The 27944-nt window shown below is 62.3% G+C and overlaps 1 protein-coding gene across 7 annotated transcripts; it reads left to right on the top strand.

Moving 5' to 3' along the window:
• NHSL2 (NHS like 2) lies at positions 1 to 27873 on the top strand. Of its 7 annotated transcripts, none has more exons than XM_038122831.1 (8): positions 1 to 383; positions 20911 to 21063; positions 21896 to 22032; positions 22123 to 22327; positions 23216 to 23347; positions 24448 to 26640; positions 26737 to 26869; positions 27191 to 27873. In XM_038122831.1, the coding sequence occupies exons 1-8, from the start codon at positions 131 to 133 to the stop codon at positions 27501 to 27503; spliced, it is 3519 nt and encodes a 1172-aa protein (XP_037978759.1). In that variant the 5' UTR covers positions 1 to 130; the 3' UTR covers positions 27504 to 27873. The 7 variants fall into 7 exon arrangements, with proteins under 7 accessions (XP_037978759.1, XP_037978763.1, XP_037978761.1 ...); XM_038122835.1 differs by lacking the exon at positions 1 to 383 and adding an exon at positions 8418 to 8664; XM_038122833.1 differs by lacking the exon at positions 1 to 383 and adding an exon at positions 15101 to 17753 and having other exon boundaries at positions 23267 to 23347.
• Positions 27874 to 27944: the final 71 nt, after the last annotated feature.

The raw sequence follows: 27944 nt of genomic DNA on the forward strand, positions 1-27944 counted from the left end.
CCGGACCAGAGCCCTCACAGCCGCGGTGCTCGACGGGGGGAACAGTGCCTGTCTGGGCTGAACCGAACCGGGCCGGGGGACAGCCGGACCGGGGGAAACCGAGCCGATCCGCCCCGAGCCAATCCGCCCCATGCCGTTCTACCGACGGAGCGTGGCAGTGCGGGTCCGGCCGGCGGGGCCGCTGACCGATCTGCGGGACACCTGCAGCCTGGCGGCCCTCGCCCTGCTGCGGCAGCTGGCCGAGCTCTGCGGCCACTCGGTCGCTCTCCTGGGGGACATCGAGGGCCACCTGCGGGCGCTGGCCCGTCGCGCCGCCCGCCTGCACCGCCGCGCCGCCCGCCTGCAGTCGCTGCTGCGGGGCCGCCCGCTCCGCGCCGCCGCAGGTAAGGGGACACCGAGCGTGGGACGGGGCGGCCTGCGGGCCCATCCCCATGCTGGGGCCGCTTCCCGCTCCCAGGGGTTCCGCTCCTTGCCCCACGGCCGGGGGGCTACGCTGCGTCTCCTCCGACGTTGTCACCCCGTGTCCCCTTCCCGGGTGGGTGACCCACGCCAGCTCCTGCTTTTGGGGCCCATCATCCCTGCTCCATCGGCAGGGAGGGCTGCAGGAGCGGGATGTGGCTGGCACTGCCTCGCCAAGGCCCATGGTGCCAGTGGCCAGGGAACCGTGCCAGGCACTGGGGTGAGGTGTCACTGGGATGCTGGTGGCCGGGGCACTGGGGTGGGGTGTCACTGGGATGCTGGTGGCCAGGGCACTGGGGTGGGGTGTCATTGGGATGCTGGTGGCCGGGGCACTGGGGTGGGGTGTCACTGGGATGCTGGTGGCCGGGGCACTGGGGTGGGGTGTCATTGGGATGCTGGTGGCTGGGGCACTGGGGTGAGGCCGGGACAACCCTGCACCCTTTCCCTCTGCCCAGAGTTTATTTCCCTGCTCACAGTGGGCATTTTCCAGGCTGCCAGCCAAGCACACCTCACGCTGTGTCTGCAATTAATGGGGGCTGTTTTGAGAAAGCGGGGACACTGAGCTGTCAGGGCTGGTCCTTGCCACCCCCACCCTGTCCCTGCCTCAGGTGCTTCACCTCATCCTGGGGCAGGGGACCAAGGGGGCTGTCCTGCTCGGCATGGGGCAGTTTTCACTCGGAGTGTTGTGTATCTGGGGCAAATTGTTGGGTTGTCATCCAGGCATTGTGTCAGCTCGACCCCTCTCCTGGCAGCCACGGGGTTTGGGTTGCCTTGAACTGCTTCCACTTCCCGTTCCAAGCATATCGGTCTGGCACAGGCTGCTGTGCTGGGTCAGGAGCAGGCAGCGCCGTTTCGGAGGATCTTAAAATAAGCTCATTTTGGAGTTGTTTACAGAAGTTTATTTTAAAGGCTTTGCGGGGCGGGGAGGGCAGTGCTGCTCCAGCACGTTCCCCTCGAGCACCGCGCGTTTCCCAGGCCCTTGGCAGAGCGGGTGCCTCTGCTGTCGGCAAATCCCCTCGCAAGAGCTCCCCTGCTGCTCCGTCTGCCTGGAGCCATGGGAAATGACCACCAGATCCTCGCAGGCAGCGTCCCACATGCCGGGAGCGAGCGGAGCGCCCAGCCTCAGTGCGGGACGGGAGCTGCAGTGCCCCGGCAGCGCTGTGGACCCGTCAGCACACCGGGAAGCGGCTCCCGCTGCCCCGCGCATCGCCCAGGAGGAGCGAGGGGACAGCGAGGTTTCGCGGTCACCCAAGCTGACCCGTGCACTGCAGCAGCGTGTGCCAAACCTGGCAGCAGCATCACCGTACGTGCTGGACCAGGGTCTGCCGGAGGAGGAGCTGATCGTGCCCGTAGCCAGATGGTCGCTCGCTGCCTTTGTCTGGCCAGCAGGCCGGGACTGCTCCGGGTGGCCACAGGAGTGTGTGCGTGTGCCACCGTGGTGGCAGGGCGATAGTGTGGGGGGACAGCGGAGGACACCACGGAGGAGATGGTGCAGGGGACAGGGGTCAGCAGTGTGACGGCGTGGGGGGATGGTCAGGGGACGCCTGCAGGTGCTGCTGAGGGCAGGTGGAGCGTGAAGGCCGGCCGTGTGTGTTCAGCTAATTCCATGCCCCTGGCGAGCAGCAGCTCCGCTAGCTGCAGGCGTGTGCGTAAGGCAGCAGCAAATTTCCTCCTGTGCTGCGGCTCCTCGTCAGAGCCATGGATATGCATGTGAGTAGATGTGCTGGGCTGGCTCCGAGCTGGGTCAGAGGTGTGCAGTGATAAAAATGCTGTGATTTATCTAGCGGGAAGGGCTGGGGCAGTGTGAACAGAGCCAAGCTCATGTTCATTGCTGCTCAGTGGCACGGAGGCTTAGGAGGTTCGTTTCTCCCTGTATCCTAAGGGAACACAGCTCATTCACCCCCACCTGCTCCACATCCATCCACCACCAGCCAGCGGGATGCCAGAGCTTCCGGTGGGACTGAACTTACTTGGGTAAAGAACCAAATTCAGACTGATACTTCAGTGGCAGTTTGCTTTGCTAAGTGCTCCAGCATCAGCCCATGGTGGGGGAATCAAATCATGTCTTGGGAGGACGGAGCTCCTTGTGAGGCCCCAGCACTGCGGGAGAGTGATGGCTGCCCAGGGCTTGAGAGGACACTTCCCACTGAGCTGCAGCACAGCAGGGACCCAGGAGACAGGAGCAAACACTTAACAATGCCCCGTGCTGGGTTTGGGGCTTATTTTCTCCTCCGTTTTCATTTATTGAAGAGGATCCAATGGCAAAAATCACAATTCCCCTCTTAAAATTGAATGGAAGCCCATGGAAGATACTTCAGGAGAGCTCACCCAGGACAAATCGTGCCCTGGCGCAGCCTCTACTTAGGCAGTATGGGTCCAGGTGACATGTCACAGCCTGTCTGGCCAGCTCGTAAGGACAGGGATGGATCAGGCTGGAGATCCAGCAGGTACTTCCCAGGCAGGGCTGCAGACAGCATCAGCCCAGCACCAGCTGCAGCACATCCTTGCTGCAGACCCAACATAATCCTGGGCTGGAGTAGTTCCATCCTTTAGCTCCTCTGAGCACACAAGATGGGACCAGACAGTTCTCAGGAAGCAGAAACGCTCCAGGCAGGACCAAAGCCCAGCTGCGGTGCAGGCAGGGCATGGGGGTGGCTGTCCAGCCCTCACAGATGACCCGGCTCCAGCTCCACGGGCCTGTGGTTGTTTGCCCTGACCAAGCATGGTCCTTGGGCCAGCTCCCAGATTTGGGCATCCTCAGCTGGGTCACAAGCCTTTGCCTGGTTTTGGTTCTTACCAGACAGGTTAGAAAGATTCAAAAGCCATGGGCCTCCTCACCCCATGGCTGGGGAGTTCAGGTCCCTGCTGTGCAGAAGGACATGTCCATTGGTGTTTCCAGGGGCTGTGAGCTGAGGGAGCTGCCTCATCTTCCTCAGGAAGGGGAAATGCTAGTGGAGCAGTGTTGCTTCCAGGTGAAGGTATCACACAGCAAAGAGCTGGGAAAACACTTGTGGGACTGTGTTCAAGGGGTCCCAGGATGAGGGAAGAGATGAGAATCTGGACTCCATTTTTCAGAAGGCTGATTTATTGTATTATGATATATATTATATTAAAAATGCTATACTAAAAGAATAGAGAGAAAGGATTCACCAGAAGGCTGGAAAGGAATTTAAAAGGAATGAATAACAAAAGCTTGTGACTCTCAGAGAGTCGGACACAGCTGGATCTTTGATTGGTCACTAAGTAGAAACACCTCACATGGACCAATCAAAGGTGCACCTGTAGGTAAACAACCTCCAGACCACAATCCACAGCCATCAGAGAGTTATTGTTTACATTTCCTTTCTGAGGCTTCTCAGCTAGAACAGGAGAAAAATCCTAGCAAAGGTTTTTCATACAAATATCATGGTGACACACTTGTCCGACGAGGCAGTGTGGCTGTTTCCAGCAGGAGACGGCAGCCAAGGGCTGTTGGATTCCTCTGCTCTTATTCACAGCCGTGGTGGGAGCGGGGAGGGCTCACACCTCTCACCAGGAGCGGGGAGCATCCCTCATTCCTTGGTGAGCCAGCCAAGGATGCCACGGCTGGGTGCAGGGTCCCACTGCGGCCAGAGCAGAGCAGGCCCCCTGTCCCACTGGCACAGCCACGTCCTGGAGGGTGACACATGCCAGTATGGCTCAATCTACCCTTCAGAACCCTGCAGCTTCAGAAATAAATCTCAGCGAAGCAGAGGATGGGGCCAGCGCCGGGAGCTATTCAAGGTGCAGTCCCTGAAGAGCTGCAGGACGGTTCTCTGGAAGGAACCCCAGGCTGTGCTGGCAGGAGCAGCTGTTTACTGAAATGTGCGGCGTTCCCATCCTCTGACCTCCCAGCCTTCTCTGAAACCAGCCTTCGAGATAGACAGAGCTGTCAGCCAGCCAGGGCTGCTGCCCCCCACGCCCTCTGCTCAGCTCTTCCCTGGCTGAGCTAGCACAGATGTTTCCCCCATATTCTGAGACTGGCTTTTTTAAAAAGAAATGAAAGAAATAAAGAAAAAAACCCTTCTGACAACTGGAGTTTCCTGCCAGGCTGAAGTGGCTGTCTGTCCTTCAGTTCCTGGGACAGGGGACAGGGGCTGAAGCTGTAACTGCAGTCCCAAGGCTCACCCACGTGAACCTGCCTGAGCCCCCCTCCTCTGACCCCACAGCTGCCCTTGTCAGCACCTGCCCATGGGGTCAGTGCCCTTCAAGTTAGAACAAAGTGCCAGGAATGGGGCAGGGCTCTCACTGCAGGACCATGGGAAGGAGATGTCCCAAATTCAGGGGACAAGAGGTGTTGGTTTGGAGCGAGACGTGGTCTCAGTTCACCCTCATGCTCTCTTCCCAAGCAGCCCCAGCCTGCCATGGCCACAACCACCACTGTGAAATGGCTCTTGGAGCCTTCTTAGCCACCAGGACAGGCTGTAGCCAGCGTGGGGTGAGGATTTCTCACCCCATGGAAGTACCAAAGCCTCACAGTAGTGCTGAAGAGGCTTGTGGGGGCCTCCCCCTCAGGAGCCCAGCACTGCTCATCCCAGCCACAACCCACTGCAGCCTCCCCTGCAAGGAAGGGCAGCTCCCAAAACCCTTTCAGACCTCCAAGACATTTTCTCTGCCTGCATTTCCCCGAGCCAGTGGTGATTGCAGTGTCAGAGGGGCGAGCACATCTCCCCAGGCTGCTGGTGTGGGTGGGAAATGGGATGCTGACCAAGGCTGGATAGTTGGCTTGGCTGCCGGAGGAGGGGAAGAGGAGCCACACCCTCCTCCTAACAGGAACCGTCTGACGGCTCAGCGAGAGGTGGATGGATGGATAACACACGGCTCCCATCGGCCCTGCTCTGCATGAAAGCCGTCGGCAGTGGGCTGATGGCCACTCCCTGAAAATGTGTGCTGCAGGCAACGTGCAGTGCAGGATACCCTGCTGATGCTCCTGCAAGGAAAGGGCAGCCCTGTCTGGGCTTTTCCAACCTCCACAGTTTCCCCTGGCTCCCCTGCCCATGGGTGTGGGGTTCCTGCAGAGCCTGGCCGTGCTGGGGGGGACACATGGGACATCCTTAGAGCTGATGTTGAGGATAGCTTCTCCAGCTCATTGCTGCAACCTCTCTTCCACCCTGCTGGGTTTTCTTCAGGGCTGAGATTCCTGCTTGGATGGATCTAAAAGCTCATTCCAAAAAAAGCTTTTTCACCCTTGGGTGGTGTTTTGGAAGGATTCATGTGAGAGCTGAGCTGGTGGCCCATGCTCAGGAGCTGGGCTGTGGCCCTCATGGGCGGTAGGTCCCCTGGGGAGAGCAGGTCCGCAGGACCCCCATCACCCAGTAAGAGCTGCATGAAAGCACGAGGGAGGACAGCCACTGCTGTTCCCTCGCAGCCTTGGACAGCCCTGGTGTTTCTGGTTCCTCCTGCCTGGGCCCATCTCTGCAGAGCAAGCTTAGAAGGAGCTCCACGAGCACCGGTGCTCCCGGTTCTTCTCAGGAAGCACTTACAGCCTCACTTTGGCTGGGAATATGGCAGCACTCACGGGCCAGGAACATGGATTGGCTTCAACTATGTGTCTCCTTGGAGTTTGCGTCATCCTAAGTCAGCATGTGGGATGCGTTCACCTCCGTGAGGAAGCAAGCTCTGGAGCGTGCCTTGGCAGCCGGTTCTCCAGCTGTAGGGAGCTCCGTGGTGCTCCATGGAGGCAGAGGTGGGACTGCAGGATGGCTCCCCGTGGCACCTGTGCAAGTTATCCATGCAGCGAGGCACCAGTGGCTGCGGGGCTGTGCTTTGGAGAGCAGATGACCCTTGGGGAGGGACACAGGAACCCACTGGAACCCTCCTGGCTGCTTAGGAACCCAGCAGTCCCTTGGGGATGCATTTCCAGCTCCCAGCCTGGTCTGCACTCCCCGGGTGCCCTGTGCCATGCCCGCTGGCCGTGCCCATTGCCCTGCAGGTGCTGGCACAGGGCTGGCCACACTCCAGTCCCCGCGCGTGCACGGGAGCCACTGGCTGCCAGCACAAAGTCTGGATTGAGCAGGAGCTGGCACAGTGCCCAATAGGCCAAGGATGCTGGCAAGGAGAATCTTCTCCTGAGCCATGCCAGCAGGCTCTGCCATCCTCCTCCTGCTCTCCCGCTGGCTGCCCACCTTGGCACCGGGATGCCTGGCAGGGAATCGGGCTGGCACCTCAGGCAGCAGCAGGCGTGTGGCTCTGTGGGAGTACCCATCGACACGGAGGGTGACTGTCCCCTGACTGTCTGCTGGAGCCTGACCCCGCACAGATGCCAGCCTGGCATAGCACAGTGTCTGGCAGCTGGGGACAGCTCCAGGAGCCAACACGGAGCTGCGTGGCATGGGGAGACTGAGCGTGGTGGGCAGTGCAGGGACCAGGGGAGGATCATTGCTCCTTGAGTTAATTAATGGCAGCAGATCGAAGCAGACAGGGAAAAAGGTAATTCTGCCCATTACTTAGAAAGTGGCTGTGAGAGGCCATTTCCTCCCTTCCTGGCACCCTGAGTGGCCGGCTGCATCCATATGGAGCAGCATGGCCCCACTGAGAGCTTGGATCCTGACTCAGTGTCCCCATAGCCAGGCAGGAGGACGGGGATAGCAGCGCACCACACATCCCCAGCACAGAGCAAACCCCCCTGGCACACATGTGTCTGTGATCCTGTACACGTCTGAATGTGTACACGTGTGTCTGGGATTCTGTACACATCTCAGCATGCACACGTGTGTCTGTGATTCTGTACATGTCTGAGCATGCACATGTGTGTCTGTGATTCTGTACATGTCTGAGCATGCACATGTGTGTCTGTGATTCTGTACACATCTGAGTGTGCACACGTGTGTCTGTGATTCTGTACATGTCTGAGCATGCACATGTGTGTCTGTGATTCTGTACACATCTGAGTGTGCACACGTGTGTCTGTGATTCTGTACACGTCTCAGCATGCACACGTGTGTCTGTGATTCTGTACATGTCTGAGTGTGCACACGTGTGTCTGTGATTCTGTACACATCTGAGTGTGCACACGTGTGTCTGTGATTCTGTACACGCCTGAGCGTGCACACGTGTGTCTGTGATTCTGTACATGTCTGAATGTGCACACGTGTGTCTGTGATTCTGTACACGTCTGAGTGTGCACGTGTGTGTCTGTTGCAGAGATGGGGGCTCCTGGCGTGCTGAGGGTGCCAGGATCTGTACTGTCAGTGCTTCTGGAAGGACGCTCCCGAGTTGTCTTGTGCGTGGTCTGTGCTCTGTGGAAATGGGGGGACTGTGGAGTCAGCCCTGAGATCACCTCCCCTTGTGTCAAGATTTTGCTCCAGGGCTTTCCCATCCCTCCCAGCTGGCTGCTGTGGCCATGGCTGCCCAATGCCCACACCTCTCCACCGGACAGGGAGAGGTCCGTCACCATCCAGTCACAGCCGTCCCCAGGGCCTCTCACGTAGCTGTGTCCTGTGAGCAGGGAGAGCAGATCCCCCGCTGCTCACCCAGCATGGGGTGGCCATCCCCCAGGTGTTCCCCTCCGCACAGCTGCAGGCAGCAGCCTCCCGGGTGGTCCTGGCTGTCAGGCAGAGCGTGGCGTGGGCTGCCGAGGCCACCTGCAAGGCACTGCCTGTGTGGGACCGGCTCCCTTCCTGCTGCACCGGGACCCCAGCCAAGGGCAGGGGGAATGGACAGCCACCTCCCTAACAGCCACAGGGTGCTGCCAGCCGCAGGAAACCTTCACCCGGCTGCCCGACCCCTGTTAATTACAGGAGGGTCAGCTGGCACTGCCCACAGCACCCACGCAGGCTGGCACGGCTGACAGCAGAGGTAGTGGATGCCATCTCCTCTCCAGCAATCTCATCCCTTGCTGTGGTTCTCAGACCCACCGGAAAGACGCCGGCCGGCAGGGTGCTCCATCCCCGCTCAATCTCCGCGGCTCCAGCACCCGCAGCAGGGTTGTGTAGCTATGTCTTTAAGAAGGGCCTGGGCTGGGGTGGGAGAAGCGTTTCCATCCAGCCTTTCTCCAGAAACCTGGTTCGATTTAGTGCGAGCGAGCGGCTGCCAGAGCTGGCGCTGTGGCTGTCTCCCGCTCCCGGCCAGGGCAGCCGCCCGTCCATCCCGGCCACGGGGCTCGGGGCATCCCCTGAGGTGTGGGGCAGCTGCCGTACCCCGGGGCTGGGGCCCGGTGGGGAGAGGAAGAGGAGGAGGCGGAGTTGGGTAAGTAAGAGTTTTGAGCTTTCCTGCCTGTGGGACTCCCTGCCCCGCCCCGGGAGGGCCCGGCAGCGCCGCAGGACAAGGACAGGGAGTGGTGGGTGCGCGACATGGTGGCTGTCACAGCAGGTGGGTGCAGGCAGCAGCAGCCCCAGGGCTGGCACAGCCGCCTGCTCGGCTCCTCGCTCCTGCCTGTGCGCACCAGGAGATGGGGATGGCGGGACGGGGCCAGTGGGCACCCAGTGCCCGTCACGGGAGGGCTCGCAGGCAGGACACATCGATGGTGGCAGCAGGCAGAGCCCCGGGAGGGTGCGGTGCCCTCTGCTCCCTGGCAGTGCCCATGCCCAGCCCAAGAACTGGATGTGTCCCTCCTCTTCCTCCTCATCCCCTCGGGCTGGGACAGGAAGCCTCCCCGGAGACCCCCCCGGGAGGAAGGTGCACGGCGTGCCCCTGCAGAGGGGCTGGGGGATCCAGTGGCAGTGCGGGGGAGGTGCCAATGCCACCCCCGGCACGCCAGGTCTCCCGAAAGAGGCTCACAAATGACAGGTACTAGCGATGGTGCCACGGCACGTGGTGGCAGCCTGGCTGCGCGCTGCTCTCTGGCACAGCTGTTTTGGGGGCCATTCAGAGGAAGCTCTGGGAGTGTGGGTGCAGGTTGTGGGGTGATCGGGGCTGGGGCACCCCTGTCCCCTCTGCCTGACCCCACACACCGCTTCGTGCCGAGCTCTCACTGCCAGGGGTGCAGCAGAGCCAGGTGACTGCATCCCGCAGCCCTGGCACGCCGGGAGCAGGGAGGGCAGCCCTGACAGGGCCCCGGTCCCCAGGACGGTCGGGCCCCCAGTGCAGTTACCAGGACACAGAGCAACGGAATATGTTTGGTGCACTGAAGGAATCCCAGGAATGCAGAGCCTGAAGGGCACTCGAGGTGGCACGAAGGTGTCACGGCAGCTCCAGCCCTGCACGTAGATCCCCTGCCGGCCCCCGGGGGGCAGCTTGGGGGTCACCTTCAGCAACATACGGTGTTGGGGGCTCGGTGTCCCAGCTCTGCCCTCCAGTTTGGCTGGAACCCCTGCCGGTGGCTCTGCTGGGACGTGGCACCTTTCAGGGTCCAGTACAGCCCTGGGAGTGACTCGCCGTGGTGCCGGCGCGGGGCTGGGAGCCCTGGCCCTGCTCCTCGGCTCTGGCCCGGCCCCAAGCCGTTGTTCTCCAATGAGCTCATCTGCCTCGCTGACTGTGAGCTTTAATATGGCCTCTTGGCCCGAAAATAACCAGCTCGGCCACTTAGCAAATGTTTATGGCTTCTTCACAGCTGGGTTCTCTGCCAGGAGAGGGTCTGCTCCGGGAGCGCAGAGCGGAGCCGCTCCCGCGCTTGGGCCGGACTGAGCCGTGACACCGGCACCTCCCCGCTCAGCCACCTGCACCCTCCTGCCCTTGGCCCGGCACGGCGAGCCCGGGGTCCTGGATGAGCCACCCGGCTCTGTCCGGGCTCCCAGAAGCCGTGTGGCCAGGACAGTGCAGGCAGCCGTGTGTGCCCACAGGGCTGGAGGAGGATGCGGGGTCCAGGACTGCCCCGCACAAGGTGGCAAGTGGCTCAGAGCGATGGGCACCTGGCTTGGCTGCCCAGGGCAGGGAGCAGAACAATGGCCACGCTGCCAGATCGCAGCCCCGTGACTCACAGTGGGGCTGTTTGTGCAGGGGCCGCTGCCCCCCTGCTTAACACCGAGTGCTGGGCTCGGCTGGGGCTTGGGGAAGTGGCAGAAAGTATTTTCTTTTTGGAATTTCCGCGAACCACCCCCAACTCACCCCAGTCCTTCACCTCCCTGGGGAGTGCAGAGGCTGGGTGAGGTACCCACAGCCCCGTGCCCGGGTCCCTGGGAGCTGAGGCACTGCCACAGCCCAGCTCCAGAACAGGGACACAGCATGGGCAGAGGGGTGCCACCACGGGGCCCCCGCACCGCTGCGGCTGTCACACCCACCTGCTCCCACATCAGTCACACAAACTGCTCCGTGCACCAAGTACTGATCCAATTTGTGGCTGTTTCCATAACAACCTCCCAGCGCTTTCTGGTCCTTTCTGTTGCTATATGGATGCCAAGATCCGATGTGTCAGGGATGCTCAGTCCTGGGACACAGCAGCTGGGCTGAGCCTTCCCAATGCCTCTTGGCTCCCAGGGGTGAAGCACTGCGCACGTGGGAGGTCTTGGCATGCTGGAGAGGTTTCCCCACTCCGGAAGGGCTTTTTTCCCCATGAGAGGGATATGGTAAGGTTTGAGCCAGGGGAAGAAACCCTAGGGAGGTAGCTGATCCATGACTCCTGGGGGTCCCTGCATGCAGCTGATCTTTGTGCACTCATGGCACTGCCTGGGACTCTCAATACCAGGAATGGGGACCTTGGAGGCACTGGCAGACAGAGACGACCCTGTTTCTCCTACCTGAGATGACATCACCCCCAGGCCTGGCCTTTGCAATGTCTTGAAGCTCTCACACAGGTTTCCTGACTGAACCCAGCCCCAAAGCTCTTCCCACACCTCCTGTTTCCCTCTGTGCATGACTCCAGCTGCTCTTGGACCTGACCTCTGCCTCCTGTCAGAGGTCCCGGACCCCTTGCCTCCATCCATCCCCTGATCAGCCACTCACCCCACAGGGCCAGCACTGGGGTCCCCACCCAGCCCCAACACCCCTGGTGTGCCCAGCCCCAGGACCTCACACACAGCCCCATTGCCTCAGGGGTGCCCTGGCACCACCTCATCCCCACCACCCCGGGGGCTGTCCAGCCCCAGGACTCCCTCCACTCATCCCTAAACCAAACAACTCCTCAGGGGCTACCCAGCCCGAGGGCCCCCAACCCAATCCTATTGCCCTGGGTGCTGTCCAGCCCTGGTATCCCCCCACTCGTGGTCTCAGGGTGCCCGGCCCCGGCACCGCCCCACAATCACCCTGATACCCCATAATCCCTGTCTCCTCGGGGGGTGTCCGGCTCCGGTACCGCCACCCCCATCACCCCAGTACTCCCCAGCCCCAATCCCCTCACCCTCTCCCCATCACCCCGGTGTTCCCGAGTCCCGCGCCGCCCCCGCCCGGCCCCCGCAGCCGCCGCCATTGGGCGCCCGTTCGGCTCCGAGGGGGCGGCGGGGCGGGGGCCGGTGCCGGTGCCGCCCGGCGCGGCTCGGCTCTGCTCGCCTGGGCTCGGAGCGGCGCGGCGCGGAGCGGAGCGATGCGGCCCGGCCCGGCCCGGCCCGGCCCCGCGGCTCCTCCCCGCGCGGCGCGGCGGGCCCGGCGGGGGGCGGCCGGGGGGCGGCCCGGGGGCGGCGGCGCGCGGAGCCCGGGCCGGGCGGCGGCGGAGGATGGGCAACGCGCAGCGGAAGGGGCCGCGCAGCCAGCGGCGGGGCAGGATGCGCTCGGCAACAGGTACCGGCGCGGGCGGGGCGGGACCGAACCCGCGCCCCCGCCGACCCCGGGAGCGCCGCGACCCCCGCGACCCCCGGCTGCGGCGGCGGGCAGGGGGCGGCTCGGGTTTGCTCCGGCTGCGGCTCGGCACTCCTCGCTCCCCGGTCCCGGTGGGTCGCTTGGAGGACACGGGCAGAGGTCACCCCGGCCGAGGCTCGGCCTCCTGAAGGGGACGGCACGGGATGGGGCTGGCGGTGGGGCCGCCGCGGTCCCCCAGCGTGTGGGACAGGTGCTGGCTGTCCGAGCTGCGGGGATCCAGCCCCGGGTTACGGGGAGCCAGCCCCATGCGGTGGCGAACCGGCCCTGGGCAGGGGATCCAGCCCCAAGGTGTGGGGAGCCAGCCTGGGCAGTGGGGATCCTTCCCTGAGCAGTGGAGATCCAGCCCTGGGCATGGGAATGCAGTCCCAAGCTGTGGGAAGCCAGTCCTGGGCCTGGGGCTGCAGCCCCAGCAGTGGGGAGCCAGCCCTGGGGACAGGGATGCAGCCCCAAGGCGTGGGGAGCCGGCCCTGCAGTGGGAAGCCCCTGTAGTTGCTGTCCCCGGAGCTGGGCCCCCCCCCCGGCAGGGAGCCCAGTGCCTGTGCAGCCCCCGCAGCCCAGCTCCCTTCTCCCACACATCACAGCGGTGGTGGGTGTCTGGGGGCTCCTGTACCACAAACAATCTCGGGGAGGCGGACAGCCCTGCAGCTCTGCAGGGAGCTTTTTGAGGGGGAGCAGAGGGAGCAGAGGACTCACTTGGAGCTGGGAGCAGGCAGTGAGGGCAGGTGCCCTCTGAGGAAGCAGGGTCAGAGAAGCAGGACCTGTCTGGTCACTCCTTTGTCCCCATGTATCTGGTCCAGGCAGTTCAGCAACCCTCCCCAGTACTCCAACTCTTCTTCCAGCCCAGCTCTTGGGAATGCCAGAAGAGCAGGGAGCTGGGGTCTGCCACAACTCCTGGCGCCAGGCCCATCAGAGTCCTGGAGTCCCGGAGTGCAGCATGCTGGGCTCTGCTGGCCCCAGCTCCTGCTGCCCTTTCCCTGCCTGCTGGCTTGGGAATGGGACACAGCAGTGTGGGCAGCAGCAGGGAACTGACAGCCCTGGGAGAGACCTCGGGAAGATTGCTTAGAAACTGTAGGAGAATGGGGACTGCTTGTCACAGCCCAAATGACTGTCACAGCTTAATAATCAGTGGGCAGAGAGGGTGGCAGCACAACCTGATGCTGTCTAATTTTGCAGCCGCTGTTGTAGCGGTGGGTGCAAAGCACCGAAACGGGGCACAAGAACTTGGGGTTGCACAGGAGGCAACCAGGAGAGAGGCTGAGCTGCAGGTCGGAGGGGGTGAGAGGTATGGGGCTGCTCGGTATCCATGGCATCATCCTTGGCTCTCCTCTTGGGGGCATGGGAAGCGGGCAGTGATTGGACTGTGGGACTCAGAGGGATCATGGGATGCTGGCCCGTTCCCTACCGGGAGGCAGCACCTGGACCACAGGGTGCTGGCCTGCAGGTCATGGGGGATGAGGGATGCCGTGGGATCCCTCTTCATCTTCCATGCCTGCAAATGGGAGCCACTATCCAGCACAGTGCCCTTGGCTCCCATTTGCAGGCATGGAAGATGAACAGTGCCCAGACCATCGGATGCTGCTCTGCTCCCTGCCTGCCTGTCCCACCTGGTGCCGCTCAGAGGGAGAACTAATCACACTTCTGGATTGTCAAAGGAATTCTCGGAGCTGTGGGAAGGGCCCAAGGGGGATTGTGGGGCCAGGCCCTGGCCAGAGCTGGTTCACCTCTGTCCTCAGGTCACAGTTCCCAGCCAGCCTGGAGATTTCCAGCAGATCTCCCTCAGGTGCCTGGTCTCCCTGGACAGATCTGCATCTGGCTGCTGGGGTCAGGGAAGGGTGGGATTTGGCACTGCATAGTTTAAAACTCGTCTTAGGTGTAAAGCTTGAACAAATACTTGGAAACTCATAGGGCTGCTGGGACCTCAGTGCCTGGGGCATTCCTGAGCAGTTGCACACAAGCTTTCATGCAGAGAGGTGGCAGCAGATCCAGGCTGGAGCTTATCTGCTAAGGGGAGGGAGCTGAGGCTCCAGAAGGAGCAGCCCTGTGGTGGGTGTGGGTCGCTGCTGGTGTGGGATGTTCCTGAATGAAGCCTGTGCTTGGGGCAGCATTCCTGGCTCTCCTGCAGCCCTGGCTCCCAGGAGTCTGAATCCTCTGGGAGAAGCCAGCTCAGCTTTACAAAGCCCTGGGGCACTGGGAAAGTGGTCCCCAAGGAGCCTTTGCTCCAGGCTTTGGAAGGAGCTGAAGTGAGATGAAGCTCTGGGAGCTCTGGCAGCTCCCAGGTCAGAGCCAGGGGGTTCAGAAGGGGCCCTGGTTTTGTTAGCTGTAAGGACTGGGGGAGCTGGCGGGCAGCTGTTCAGCTGGGCCAGGGACAGCCACAGGCTCCAGGTGCTGGTTTCCCCACAAGGAGTCGTGTGGTTGCTCCGTGTAGGAACAGCCATGCTCTGCTGAGATGACAGCCCCCACGTGCTCTGTCCCCCCAGGTCACCCACCACTCTCAGATGGTGCTCCAGCCGCAGCTGGGGGATATTTTGGTTCCATGACCTTGTCCAGTTTGGAGAGTCCTTCCTGTCCTGGCTATAGCATCCCTCTCCAGGTGCTGCAGCAGGGATATAGAGGGATGTGCATTCCTGGGTGACCCGCCGTGAGGGCGGGTGGATGTGGGATGGGCTGTGCAGAGTCACGGTCCCTCCACCATCCTTCCCCGGGGAAGGAAGAGGGGCCGGGGCCAGGACAATGGGCTGTGCCGCTGACTCAAACAGTCAGTTCCTGGTCGCTTCCTCTCCCCGCTGGAGCTGGAGGCAGCGAGGACGGGGGAAAGCTCAGTGCTCTCGGCCTGGTTTGAGGCAGGAGCTCCTGGGTGGCCGGAGCGAGCGGCCTCCCCCGGCACTCACAGCCATGGCCAAGGTGGAGTGGCTCCTGGCACCCTGGCAGCGGGCAGGTAAGGCAGGCAGTAGGGCAGGGCTGAGGTGGACATGGGGGCGGTGGGATCTGCAGGCACTGCTCACTCTGCAGGGCAGGGCCCCGGGCTGGGGGCAGCTCTTGGGCGCAGACCCTCTGGAGGCCATGCAATAGCCCCTGGGGTCAGTGCTGTCCAGCAGTACCAGTCTTGTGCCACCTTCCCCAGACTGACTTGAGCTGTGGAGTGTCCCTGTCCCTTTTAAATCCTTCTACCATACCCCAGCCTTTCTCTGGGGGTGTCTTTTCTCTGACAAAGCAAGAGAAAGACAGAGACTCCCAGCCCACGTGTCCCACTGACCACTCATCAGTCCGGGGACTGCCTGTCCCGGTGGTTCTGTGCCCTCCTGGCAGCTTCCACGTGCTGCTGACAGCAGGAGGGAGGACCATGGGACCATGGGACCGTGGACCGCGGGTTGACAAAAACATCACGGACACCCAGGACCCTTGCTGTTGTCACTGCTCTCAGTCCTGCTGTAGCTGATTTCAGGTCTCAGGCCCCTTTGTCCCAGGGCCTCTGGCCACATTCCCCTCTCAGGCTACTTCCTCACATTGTCCCGGCCCCGCGGAGTGTAAAACCAGCTGGGCACAGGGGAAGCCATGCTTTCCTGGAAGCAGCCTCTGGAAGCAGCCTCTGGCACAGGCAGCCCACACTAGGCAGAGTGGTGAGCACTGCCTGGGCTTCCATGTGCCACCGAACAGTCCCAGCCAGGCGGGGGACATCACTGTGGGAAGGCTGGTGGGCAACTAGCCGTGGCCACCCTGTGCCCAGTGGTTCCTTTGGCCAAGATGCGGCAATGTTGGGCTGCCAGGACTGGCTGTGTCTGCCAGGTTGCCATGCCAGGCTTCCTGAGGCTCTCAGAAAAGATTTGTGGCTGGAGTTTTGCTGGGAAGCATGGGAGAGTGAGGGTTGCAGTATAAGGAGGCTGTCAGGCTCCCAGGGAGCCACAGCAGGGCTGGGAGAGGGCTCTGGGCGCTGATCCTTCTGCCCATGGTGGAGGGCTTGGTGCAGGAATCTGGGTGCAGCCAGACTCTGGGGCTCCTGAGTGCCTGCGCCAGTGCTGCTGCTCTGGCCGTGGGAGCAGTGGATCTCAGCCCCTTGTCAGGGAGCAGCCTGAGTCCACCTTGGCTGGCATGGTCCCGGGTCAAGCCCTGCTGCCAGCACAGCTGCGGGCGGTTCCCATCCCCACAGCACGGGTGAATGGCACAGTGGGCTCCTCCTGGGCCAGGCTCGCTGGCCAAATCCTGCAGCACACACACTTCCCCTCCTGCCAAAACTCCCTGACCAGGGCCCATCGCACTGCTGGGACTGAATGTCCTTGCACACTGCAGCTCTGAGTCCCGCCAATGGACAGGGACGTTATTGACTGGTTTGCTGCTAGTGGTTTTCGTAGAAACCTCACCAGCTTCCTCCCCATGAGCTGAGGGACCCTAGCTGCCAAATCTGCCCTGCCACCAGCAACTTCTGCAGTGCCCTTATCTCCCATCAGTACAAAAAGCAGCTGATTCCTTGTAAGACAAGGAGCTTGGAAGAGCCGAAAACCTCAGGCAGATCCGGTGTATCGAGACAGTGTTGTTTCTCAGCACCTCTGGTCCTGCTGGGCACCTGCATGGGAGCATGGGGATGTGCTGGCATGGCCCAGCTGGGGTCTGCGCATGGCACCCCTGAAAGGCTTCCCGCCCCTCTGGCCTCAACCACCAGCAGGTCAGACACCTGTGCAGGTGGCCCTGCCTCGCTGGGGGATTGAAGCTGTGCCACCAGACATGTGACAGTGGGAGGTGTCCTGGAGAGTGTCAGATTTGGAGAGGGATAGTCTCTTGGCTTCCCCAGTGAGGGCTCATCCCATGCACAGCGTGTACAAGCGGCACACGGGGCAAGCCTGCTCAGTGAGCACCGCTGCCTTGTGGCATTGGGCCTGGGGGTGTCAGCAGGGGGTCGCTTCAGGATTTCATTCAGACCTGGGTGGACATCCGGCCCTGGGGCTGCCGTGCTCGCGACGCGGCTCCACATCCCGCAGGGAGCTGGTCGGGCAGGTCCGGTTCGGCAGGGGGTGAGCTTGGGACAGGAGGTGTTTCAGCGGCCGCTGCCAGCTCCCTCTGTGTGCTCTTTTCACTTCCTCTCCGCTCGCCGTGGAGCAGCATGCGCCTGGCTCATACCACGGGAATGTCCCCAAGCCGCACGCGCCGGCAACGAGCAGTCCAGGACCGAGGGCAGGCCGCGGCACTCGCTTGAAGCTGGTGGCGCGCGGTCCCGGCACTGCGGCACACGGCTCCGGCCGGCGGGCTCGGGGTGCTGTCGGGATCAGTGTCGGCCCCCAGGTTCACTGCCCTCGCCCTCCGGCGTGCTCGGTGCTCCGGGCCCGCAGCGGCAGCTGCCGCTGTGCCTGTACCCGTTGCCATGGCTGCTCTGCTGATGGCGCATCGCCTGCTGCTGCCGTTACATCATTCCTGACAGTGCTCCACGCTGGCAGAGGGTCCGAGCGGCTCCAGACGTGCCCCCGGCACCTCCTGCACGTGGGGAGCGAGCCTGAGAGGGAGAAGTTTGGCAGTGAATTCGAGCGAAAGGCATCGTTTCACAGGAGCTTCAGCCTGGATTGAAACAGCTCTGATGGCTCTGTCAAATATCTCCTTGTGGATTCGGGATGCCTGGGCTGTGGGTGAGTAGGGATGCTGGCATGGAGCAGGGGTGACTCAGGAGATACTGATGGGCTGGGGATCCTGCAGGGATGCCGTTCCTGCAGGAGAGAGTAGAGCTCAGCTCTCCTTCAAGCGAACTTCCCTGGAATTCAGCCTCAGTCCTTGTGTACCCGCCATGGCCACAACACTGAGCCTGGACACTGGCTCACGCTCAGTAGGACTCCGAGGCTGCAGCATCTGCTGCAGCTGATGGTGCTGACTCTGGGAACATTCCAGGCAGATGTCCATTGGCAGGCAAGGTAGGGGATGCTGCCTGCTCCTCTCTGCACGCCCTGGGGCCAGGAGAGCACCTGGTGCCAGCGGGGAGTATGGTGAACCCCCCACCAGCCATGCCTCAGTTTCCCTCAGCAGCAAGGCTGGCTAGGCTCAGGTCTAGGCTGCTGGGGTTGGTGGGATGGAGCTGTCTCTCTGGCTCTGCTGTCCCAGGATGCCTTAATCTCCTGCAGGCATTTTCCACAGGGTGGGAGCCCCTCAGAGGTATTTTGTGCTCTGAGCCTGTTGCTGATAAGCATGGTAGGAGGGTCACTACCAAGGGCATTGGCTCAGCTCAGCTCCACTATCCCAGCCAGCCGCTGTCTCCTCTTGCCGGACACTCCCGCTTGGCTGGGGCGTCCCATGCCCACAGATGGGGGTGGCAGCTGGGCTTCCTTGGACACTTACAACCTGCCCTTGTACTGAGCCTGCATCAGGCTGCTCCCAAATACTGCCTGTCCCTCGGGAGCACTGTGGCTGTGTCACTGAATCAGGACTGCTGGCTCCTTATACCCCATCGCCGAGCTGCCGTGCGGTGCTGGGCTTGGCGTGCTACTCCCAAAACACCCTCAGAGCCACTGCTCATGAAACACCCTCGGAGTGGCTGCTCCCAGGCAGCCAAAGCCTCGGTGAGTGCTGCTCACTCTGGTACAGTGCTGTCCTTGCAGTGCACGTTTGGGCCATCTGGGCACCAGGAGAGTGCTCGGCTCATCGGTTCTTGCCCCCACCCCTTCTCCCCTGCTGGGGACATGGAACCCACGATGCCTATGCCTTGGCGATGCCAGCGCCTTGGCAGTGCCAGCAGCCCAGCGGCGCCTGCACCGCAGCCCACACGGCTCAGGACTGCGCTGTGTCACTCACGGTCCCAAATGAGCATGTGGCAGCAAAGAGGGGGAAGCTCCAGGGGGGAGGACCCCCGGCACTGCGTGTTCCCCTTCTGGCCGAAGCTGCCCCCGCGGCAGGCTGGGTGCTGGGCGTGGGTGCTGCCACGTTTCCGCCGCGCCCAGGGCGGCCCCGGGTTCGGTGCTGTGGTTTCCCCACGAGGTCGCCGCCCGAGGTGGGTGGCGGGGGTGACGCGGCAGCAGGGCCGAGGAGCGGAGGTGAGCTCCCGTATTCCGGGCACGGCAGCAGGGGCTTGGAGAGCTGCAGGGGCAGCAGGGGCCGCTCGGGATGTCCCTGAGCCCTTGGTGGGGGGTGGCTACGGGGGGATATATGGGCAGAAGGTGAGGAGCATCAGCTGTGCTGAGGCCAAAGGCTGGGGCTGTGTGAGCCAGGCAGGGGGTGCAGCAAGCCAGAATTTGGGGTGCACCATTCTCAGAAATGACAGGGCAGCACTTGGATCCCCCACCTCGCCAAAAACAGCAGATTGTGGGGTCTGGAGTCTGCAGAGGGGAAGGGGTGGTCTCTGGCCCTGGCACTGGGGGTCAGGTGTTTGGGGAGATGCCTAGCCTTGCCCTGTGCATGGCACACACATGCACACACGCGCCCCAACACCTCTTGGTTGGTATGGAAACAAGTCAAATTATTTAGAGGAGGAGGAATAGAAAAAAAAAAAAGGAAAAAAACCCCAGTGTTAAGGCCCGTCGTTATGGAAACAAATCATAAAAGTAACTAGGGTGGGGACATGACACCTTGCTTTGGGGTGCTGGGCGTTGTGCAGGCTCCATCAGCTGGGGGAAGGGTGGGCATGAGGGCACCCAGGGGCGCAGGAGTGTTGTAGGCAGGAGAGCATCTGGGGGCAGGAAGGCACATGGGGGCAGGATGGCACCATGAGCAGCAGGGGGGATGCTCATGATGAAGTGCAGATGAGCTGGACCACAGCTGCCTGACCAATGGGGGCCGAGGGAAATGTGGCTTGTGCTGGGGGTCCCGTGCGTGTTTTGGGGCCATTCCCCTTCCCAGGTATGTGGGATTGCTTCCACTGCCCCAGCTGGGGCCTGGCACGGAGCAGGCTTTGGCAGCAGGGCAGTGGTGTGTTCCTGGGGCCAGGCACTGCACTGCAGGTGGCAGAGAAGTGTTTGTCACACACTGGTAACCGGAGCATCTCAGCTGATGGGGATGGGGACAAGACCATGCAGTGGACGATGATTCCTGAATCTCCAGGGATGAGACCCTGGTCATCCATATCCCTGTGTAAAGCTCACAGAGACCCGCTCTGTGCCTGACAGGGTGTGGATGCCCTTGGAGGCAGTGTGCCAGCGGTGGCACTCCCTTGAATCCATGCTGGGTACAAACCCACATCCACTCAGAGCAACGCAGCCAGGGCTGCAGCGTTCCCATGGCAAAGCATGTTTGTGGGAGCAGCGCTCAGCTCCCCACAGGGCCAGTTCACTGCTGAGCTCAGATCCTGCTCCCAGGGACTTTTCCACCCATTGGGGTGTTTCAGAGGGTCTGAGCAATCCTCACAGAGATTTCCTTCCCTGGGGAGCTGTGGGGGTGCCCATGCCAGGGAAGGACATGTGGGCCCCGAGCTGCAGTGCAATGGAAGCGGTGGGTCCCTGGCTCCTGCCTTTCAGTTGCAACTTCTGCTCCTCCACAGCCGGGATGTTGCTCCACCAGAGCATGCAACGTTTCCTGTGCCCGGGCGCGGTTAGGCACGGGTGGCAGGGCTGGCTTCCTTCCCCAATTTCAGCCAGCTCCCTTCTTGGCAGCCCTCAGGGACAGCGTCCAGCCCCCAAAGTGGTGGTGGCAACGAGGGCTGGTCCCAGCAGGCAGCAGCCTGCCAGGGTGGGATGCAGCCACATCCCGGCATTCCTGGAGAGCTGGGGTGGGATGAGCATTGTCCTGGCACCGTACTATCCCAAGGCAGCACCCACAAGGAAGCCGCCCCCACCTGCCTCTGATCCCACTCTCCTCTGCCTGCAGCCACCTCTAACCTGGACCTCGAGAGCAAGAAAGCCGCCCCCGCCAAGCTGCCATGGCAGCAGCCTGTGAACGTCTTCCTGGCAGCTGGGCGCCCACCGGGCATGGAGCAGCTGCACCAGGAGGCCCAGCTCAACCTCCAGAGCTTGCTGCAAGGTAGCAAGGAGAGGGGCTGGAGTGGGCTGGGTGAGGGTGGTGGGTGGGTGCTCCCTGGGCTAGGTGACCACCATGAGACTGAGCTCATCTCCTACACACATGTCCGAGCCACTCCTTGGAGCTCACCAGGCCGCAGGAGTTGGGTCCTGGGGGTCCCAGCCTCCAGCAGACTCTCACCGATCTCTGCTCCCAAGTCACGGCTGCAGGTGCCAAAGCAACTGGGACCAGGATTGCCTGCTGGGGCCACTGGTGACAGTGGGGCCACCAGGGCACCCACGAGCCCCTACACAGCACAGTTCTCATGAGGGCCTAAGGGACCTGCCACTGATCTGCCTAACTTGATCGATGTCGCCAGTGGTTTTGTTTCCTTCCAATCTCTGGCCCAGGCTGTCACGCGGCCCTGGCTCAGATGCTCCTCAGGCATCAGATGAGATCAGCAGCCCAGCCATCCCCCAGCTTGTAATCTCATTAAGTCAGCCTGAGCAGCCCTGGTTTCCGCCAGTCCACAGCCACCAGCATTAATTAGCTCCACAATTACAGGATGGGGATGCACTGAGTTCCTGGCTGTCCCCAGTGGGGCTGTGTCCCAGTGAGACCCACCACATCACCTGACTGCACCCCGGGAGGAGTGGGGCAAGCTGCTGGCATCTTTGCACTTCTTCAGTTCCCCTCCTTGGTGTCTCCCTTCCTCACCTTCTGAGCTGCCTGTCCTGAGCAGGGATGGCCAGCTAGGCTGGGGACAGCCAGAGGGGACAGTCACCATCCCTTCACGTGTCCCCTGCTCCAGGATCTGGCAGCAGGAGCAGGGTCCCAGGTGCCGTTTTTCTTGCAGAGGAGTATGAGGAGCAGTACACCGAGAGCAGGGTCACTGGGCAGACCTTCCGCGCTGCTGGTCACCTGCCCCCCGACACCTCCCCGGAACCATCACCTCGACCCCCACCTGCCAAGCGCCTTGAGTTCGTGCTTATGGTGAGTTCTGAGGTGGCAGGGCGGGCAGCAAGTCCCTGTTTGTGTTCCACCCTTGTCCCTTTAGTGGCTGACATGCCTTTCTCCCCGTAGCCCCCGAGCCAGCGAGCGGCTGAAGAGGAGACCACCAGCAGCAGTGTTCTCAGTGCTCGGCCTCCTGACACCTCCCTGAGCCTCCCCACCAGCCCGGACAAGCAGCCCCCCTGGCCCACGGCCTTCCCCTTGCCCCCCGAGGAGGAGAAGCAGTGGCACCAGCCCAGCTCCATCCAGACCAACATTGTCCCCATCAATGTCTCTGGTAGGGCAGCACCCCGTGGCAAGGTGGGGGGACACGGGGTGCAGGCAGAGACGCACCCCAGCAGCCATCTGGGGCAGGGGACGGGTGGTGGGAGGGGGCTGTGGCTGCAAGCTGTGTTCCTGTGGGTTAGGTGGGCACCAGGGCAGAGAGGGGACAGCAGGGCCATGCTGGCGTCCATCACTCCCAGCCATCTCTCGTGCCATCTGCAGCTTTGTGCGTCTGGTCCGCTGGCCATGCTGCTGGCAGGTCTCACATCCCTGATGTAATGCCCAGCCAGTCAGGTCTGTTGTCACGTGTGCTCTCACCACATACCGTGCACCCTGCCTGTCTCACCTGTCTCCCCTGTCTGTCCATCTGCTCATCCTCTCAGGGCCGCAGCTCCCAGCAGCGCGGTCCTGCCCAGTCCTTGCAGACACAGGTGCCATGCTCTGGCCCAGGTCAGAGTCGGGGGCTGGTGGCTGGGTGAGATGCCCCTTCTGAAGGGCAAAGGTGTCTCTCTGCACTTTCCCTCCATCATGGAGAGCTGTGCCAAGGCCACATTGGTCCCTTTCCCTCTCCACACCTCATGTACCCATCCCTGGCCTGGCTCAGCACAGTGGTGTGGGGCCCGGCCTCACCAGCACAGACCAGTGCCTGTCACGCAGTGCAGGGCTGGTCTCTGTGGCTTTCCATTCATCCCACTTCCATCTGCAGCATTCCCACCATGCCTCCATTCCCCCCGTGCTCACCCCACATGGCTCACACCATCGTCCTGCATCCCACACTCCCACCTGTGTCACCATCCCAGGCTGGGGACACACAGAGAATACGGGTGATGGAGGGGGCCGAGCTCCTGGCCCAGCAGCGGCTCCCGGCACCGCGGCGTACCGCTGTTTGTTTTGGCTACAGGGCAGCACTTTGCTAGGCACGCGAGTGCTCGTCACTCCCTGTTTAACACAGAGACTGCGATGAACCCAAAGTCCACCCTGCGGCGTAGACGGACCATTATTGGATTCCCTAACCTGTCCCTGCGAGACCAAGGTGACAGCAAGAACCGCGCAGGCAGCACCCGGGCAGGGCTGGCAACCCCCAGAGCTGCCCAGATGGTGGCACAGCCATCCTGGGGCTGGCAGCCAGCCCAGGCACAGACGGGCTCCCGGGGACACCCGGACCGCGGGGAGGTGCAGCCACCACACTGACTCTGCGCCCTCCCAAGGCACTGAGGTGCTGGGCTCACTGGTGACACTAGGCTGGCCTGGGGCTGGCATGGCATCAGGGACAGCCCCTTCATCCTGAGTCAGGATTCTGAGGCAGGAGTCACCCAGCCTTGGCTTCAACAGCTCCCTGTGCCCACCTTCCCCATGGGCAGACCCTGTCTCAGGGTGCCATGGCTGTGGGCCACACACCTGGCCAGGTCTTTGCTGGGGCTGGCGAGCTGGCCATGCCATGTCAGAGTGCCTGGAGTGCATGTGAGAGTGGCTGGAGTGCTTCCAGGCTGGCATTGGATCCTTGGGAACAGCAGCCACTGTGGCTCAGGGGCTCTGTCCTGCTGTCCCCTATGGAAGGTGTAGAGGAATCAGAGCCAGCCTCTCTCTGGAGGGAGGTAGAGACAGGGAGAGAAGCCATGGCACTAGCTGCTCCAAGGCAGTTTTCACCGGGTAGGAGGAAGGTTTCTTCCCATGACAGTGGTCAGACCATCAACAGGATGGTCACAGCTCCTTCTTGGAGTAGTCAAACCTCAGCCCACCACAGCCTTGAGCATCCCTGTCTGCTGGGGGTGTTCAGAGTGGGGTTGCTGGCTCCTGTGATGGGGTGGCACTGTGAGCCACCATGTCCCTCCCTGTCCCAGCTGGCAATGCCTGACCTGGCTCCTCCTGGACCCCATCTGTGTCCCCTGCCATGGAGCAGCACCAGGGCAATACTTTGGTTGCCATGGGACTGATGTCCCCATGGGTATAGCCTCCTGTCATGGCTGCTTATTTGTCCATGGCACATTCCAGCGTGCCAACAGACCCACATTTTATGCCTGGGCAGAGGTGCAGCCTCAACACTGGCCACGGGCTGGGACAGCATGCAGAGCAGGGCCATGTCCCTGTGAGGGAGGCGGGATAGTGCTCACTAGGCTGCGTCTCTCCCCGCAGGCAGCGCCAACGGCCCCACATCCAGCACACACACGCCCATCAGTGAGTCGGTGTCCTGCAGCTTTGTGCCTGAGACCACGAGCAGGGGGACAACGCCCCAGGAGATCAGCCCTCGTCCGCCCCTCTCAGCCCCACTGAGGAAGACCTTCAGTGACCTTGGAGCCCGCTGCTGCCAGCCACTTGCTGCCATGGATGGGGCAGCCAACCCCTGTGCCGGTGCCTGCAATGGGACACAGGGAACCCCTTTTTCTCCGCCCTGGACACCCCTGGGTTATGGAAGCCCCCCCAGCCTTACCACTGGCCCAGGCAAGGGGCCCACCTGCACCTCGCCGGGCAGCTTCCTCCCATCGCCCAGCCCAGGTTCACCCGCCGCCTCCACCTCCTTCTTCATCGCCACAGAAGAGCGCATGGGCAGCAATGGGCCCAGCTTTTTCTCTGGCCCAGTGCCTGCTTCCCCCCACAGCTCCGGGTGCATCCAGGGAGCCAAGAGGAATTTCTTGCCAGGAAGCCGAGAGGAGCTGGAGCCAGCGGCCGGGCCAGCGCAGCTGGAGGTAGAGCGGGCAGGGTGCCGGTTCCGTGAGCGGTCACTGTCAGTGCCCACTGACTCGGGGTCCCTCTGCTCCGTGGACATCGCATATGCTGAGACACGGCGGGGCAGCGCCAACTATGCCCTGGGCTACCCCAGCGCCAGCTCCGAGGGCAGCACCAGCACCGACAACATCTCCCTGGGGCTGGAGCCTGAGGGGCAGCAGCGGCGGCGGCGCTCCAAGAGCATCTCCCTGAAGAAGGCCAAGAAGAAGCCCTTGCCACCCACACGCAGCATCTCACTGATCAAAGAGGGGCAGGACGGTGATGTGGGGCTTAGTGCGGCACTGCCCAAGGACCAGCGGCCCAAGAGTCTGTGCATCCCACCAGAGCTCCAGGGTCACCGGCTGGTGCACTCCGACCCCCAGGAGAGTGCAAGCAGGGAGCCCAACAGCACAGCTGCCCCCCACCAGTGGCATCTCACGGACTGGAGGGCCGGCAGTGATCCCTACCAGTCCCTCTCTGGCTCAAGCACAACCACAGGGACCACGGCTGTTGAGTGTGCCAAGACACGGGGCAGCTCTGAGTCCCTCGTGTCCCCTTCAGTCTCCAGGGCCACGACGCCCTCCCAGCTCTCTGCCGAGGCAGACCTCAAGACCTCCTCGCCAGGCAGACCCACAGGGCTGATGTCCCCATCCAGCGGGTACTCCAGTCAGTCAGAGACCCCAACCCCCACCGTACCCACCTCCACCATCCTCGGGCACTCCCCGCACCAGGTGCGTGTGAGGCCACTGGTCCCCGAGAGGAAATCCTCTCTGCCCCCCACATCCCCCATGGAGAGGAGCCCCAAGGGCAGGCTGTCCTTCGACCTCCCACTGACTCCACCCGCCCACCTTGACCTCTCAGGGCTGAAGATCTCCCTGAAGGGGAAGACTAAGGTCAGCCGGCACCACTCTGACTCCACCTTTGGCACCAAGCTGGCCCAGAAGACCAGTCCCATCACACCCATCATGCCCGTGGTGACACAGTCCGACCTGCGCTCTGTGCGCCTCCGCTCCATCAGCCGCTCAGAGCCAGAGGACAATGCTGATGGCCCAGAGCACGCAGAGGAGCCAGCACACATCCCCTGCCCAGGGCCGGAGAGAAAAGTGAAGCCACCTGTGGCAGAGAAGCCACCACTGGCCAGGCGCCCCCCGTGCATCCTGCCCAAGCCCCCAGTTCTGCGGGAGGAGGGTCCCCTGTCCCCCAAATCCCCACCAGGCACTACCGCCAAGGAGAAGGGGCTAGCGCAGGATGCCTTTGTGGTGCTGCGGAGAGGGGAGCTGCGGAGGGGTCTGGGGGAGCCCCACTTGTCCCTGACCCCAACGGGGCCCCGGCGGCTCTCGCAGGGCAGCCTGGACGAGCTGCGGCCAGAGCGGAGCGGTGCCGAGGGGGAGCGCAGGAAGGCCAAGGTGCCCCCACCAGTGCCCAAAAAGCCCAGCGTGCTGTACCTGCCACTCATCCCAGCCCCAGCACAGCTGGGAGCTGGCATGGGGGACCTGCCACCCACCCCCAGCCCCATCATCACCCTGGACACTGACCCCACCTGCTGCGACCCTGACGCTGAGGATCCGCCATCCCCCAAGGCTGTGGGCACCACGCCTGCCAGCGAGCCTGCCTCAGAGCAAGGTGATGATCTCTCCACCCCTGTGATGGGATCAACCCAGGGATAATGGTTCCCCATGCTGCACAGAGGATTCACTGCTGTCTTCTCCCTGCCCACAGGCAGCTCAGCAGAAGCCAGCATGGAGGAGAAGAGCTTTGCCAGTGACAAGACAGCCGAGTCCATCGTGGAGGAGGACGATGAGGTGTTCACAACGTCCCGCACTACAGAGGATCTCTTCACAGTGATCCACAGGTAAGGCTGGTGCATGCACTGGAGGGGACAGCCCCTGCACCCACTGTCACAGCTCTGGGTGTAGTGTCTCTCCACCATGACAGCTCCATTTTCCATACTGGGGCCAATGTTCATCTTTGGGGACAGCCCAGTTGCTGCTACCTTGAGCAGAGTGCAAGCAGCAGGGAGGGTCCAGATTAGTCCTACCTGCTAGGAGCACCACCTGCCACGCTCATGTTGTCACTTTGCCCCAGCAGAGCAGGCTGGGCACTACCATACCGCTAGCTCTGGGACCTCACCCCAGCCCTAGACTGCTCCCACCCCTGTCCCTTTGGTGCCTAGGTCAAAGAGGAAGGTCTTGGGGCGGAAAGAGCCTGGTGACACCTTCAGCAGCCGACCCACCTCCCACTCACCTGTAAAGACTTCAGGTTCCCCAGCTGGTGAGTCTTCGGCAGCAACGGGCAGCAGTGGGAAGTCTTCCAGCAGGAATGAGGATTTTAAAGCCCTGCTCCAGAAGAAGAGCAGCAAAACAAGCCCCGGTACACGGCCATCTGCCGCTGAACTGCTCAAGACCACAAACCCGCTGGCCCGGAGGGTCATCACAGAGTTTGCCCCTGAGCTGGACGGTGCAAACAGCCCCAAAAGCCAGCCCTGACCACACAGGGACTCCTCCAGATGGAGGGGTGGCGATGGCTGCAGAGGGAGCGCTGCTGCAAAGGGCTGTCCTGGATGCTGGGGAGCCCCTGTATCCTGCTGGGGGGTTCTTCTGCTTTTGTTCCTTACTTGGAGAGCTGCTGGCAGAGAGGCAGTGGCTGGAGCCCAAGCTCTCATGACTCTGGGCGCTTCCCACAAGGGAAGTGGCTGGAACTGGCCCTGGCTGAGCCAGCTCCTGGGATTGAAGGCACCTGCCCAGGAAGCAGAACAGGATCACAGTCCCTGGTGTTGCCCCATGCCCGCAGCAAAGCAGCTTGAGACTCTTTGGTCCCTTCGGCATGTGGTACTTTAAACAGATTTTCTAATGCACAGTGGTGGTGATGTTTGATTCTCTTCCCTTTGACATTGTACCTTGAGTTTCCCACGCAGAGATCCCCTGGTT

The sequence above is a fragment of the Motacilla alba genome, chromosome 4A, assembly GCF_015832195.1.
Source record: "Motacilla alba alba isolate MOTALB_02 chromosome 4A, Motacilla_alba_V1.0_pri, whole genome shotgun sequence".
Taxonomy (NCBI): Eukaryota; Metazoa; Chordata; class Aves; order Passeriformes; family Motacillidae; genus Motacilla; species Motacilla alba.

Excerpts from the sequence above, each read along its gene's own strand:
- NHSL2 (XM_038122828.1), top strand. The coding sequence starts at position 18,419 with ATGGGGGTGGCAGCTGGGCTTCCTTGGACACTTACAACCTGCCCTTGT. Across the intron at positions 19,146-20,910 it reads AGCAGGGCCGAGGAGCGGAG|CCACCTCTAACCTGGACCTC; the intron begins GTGAGCTCCCGT and ends CTCTGCCTGCAG. Across the intron at positions 26,870-27,190 it reads CTCTTCACAGTGATCCACAG|GTCAAAGAGGAAGGTCTTGG; the intron begins GTAAGGCTGGTG and ends TTTGGTGCCTAG.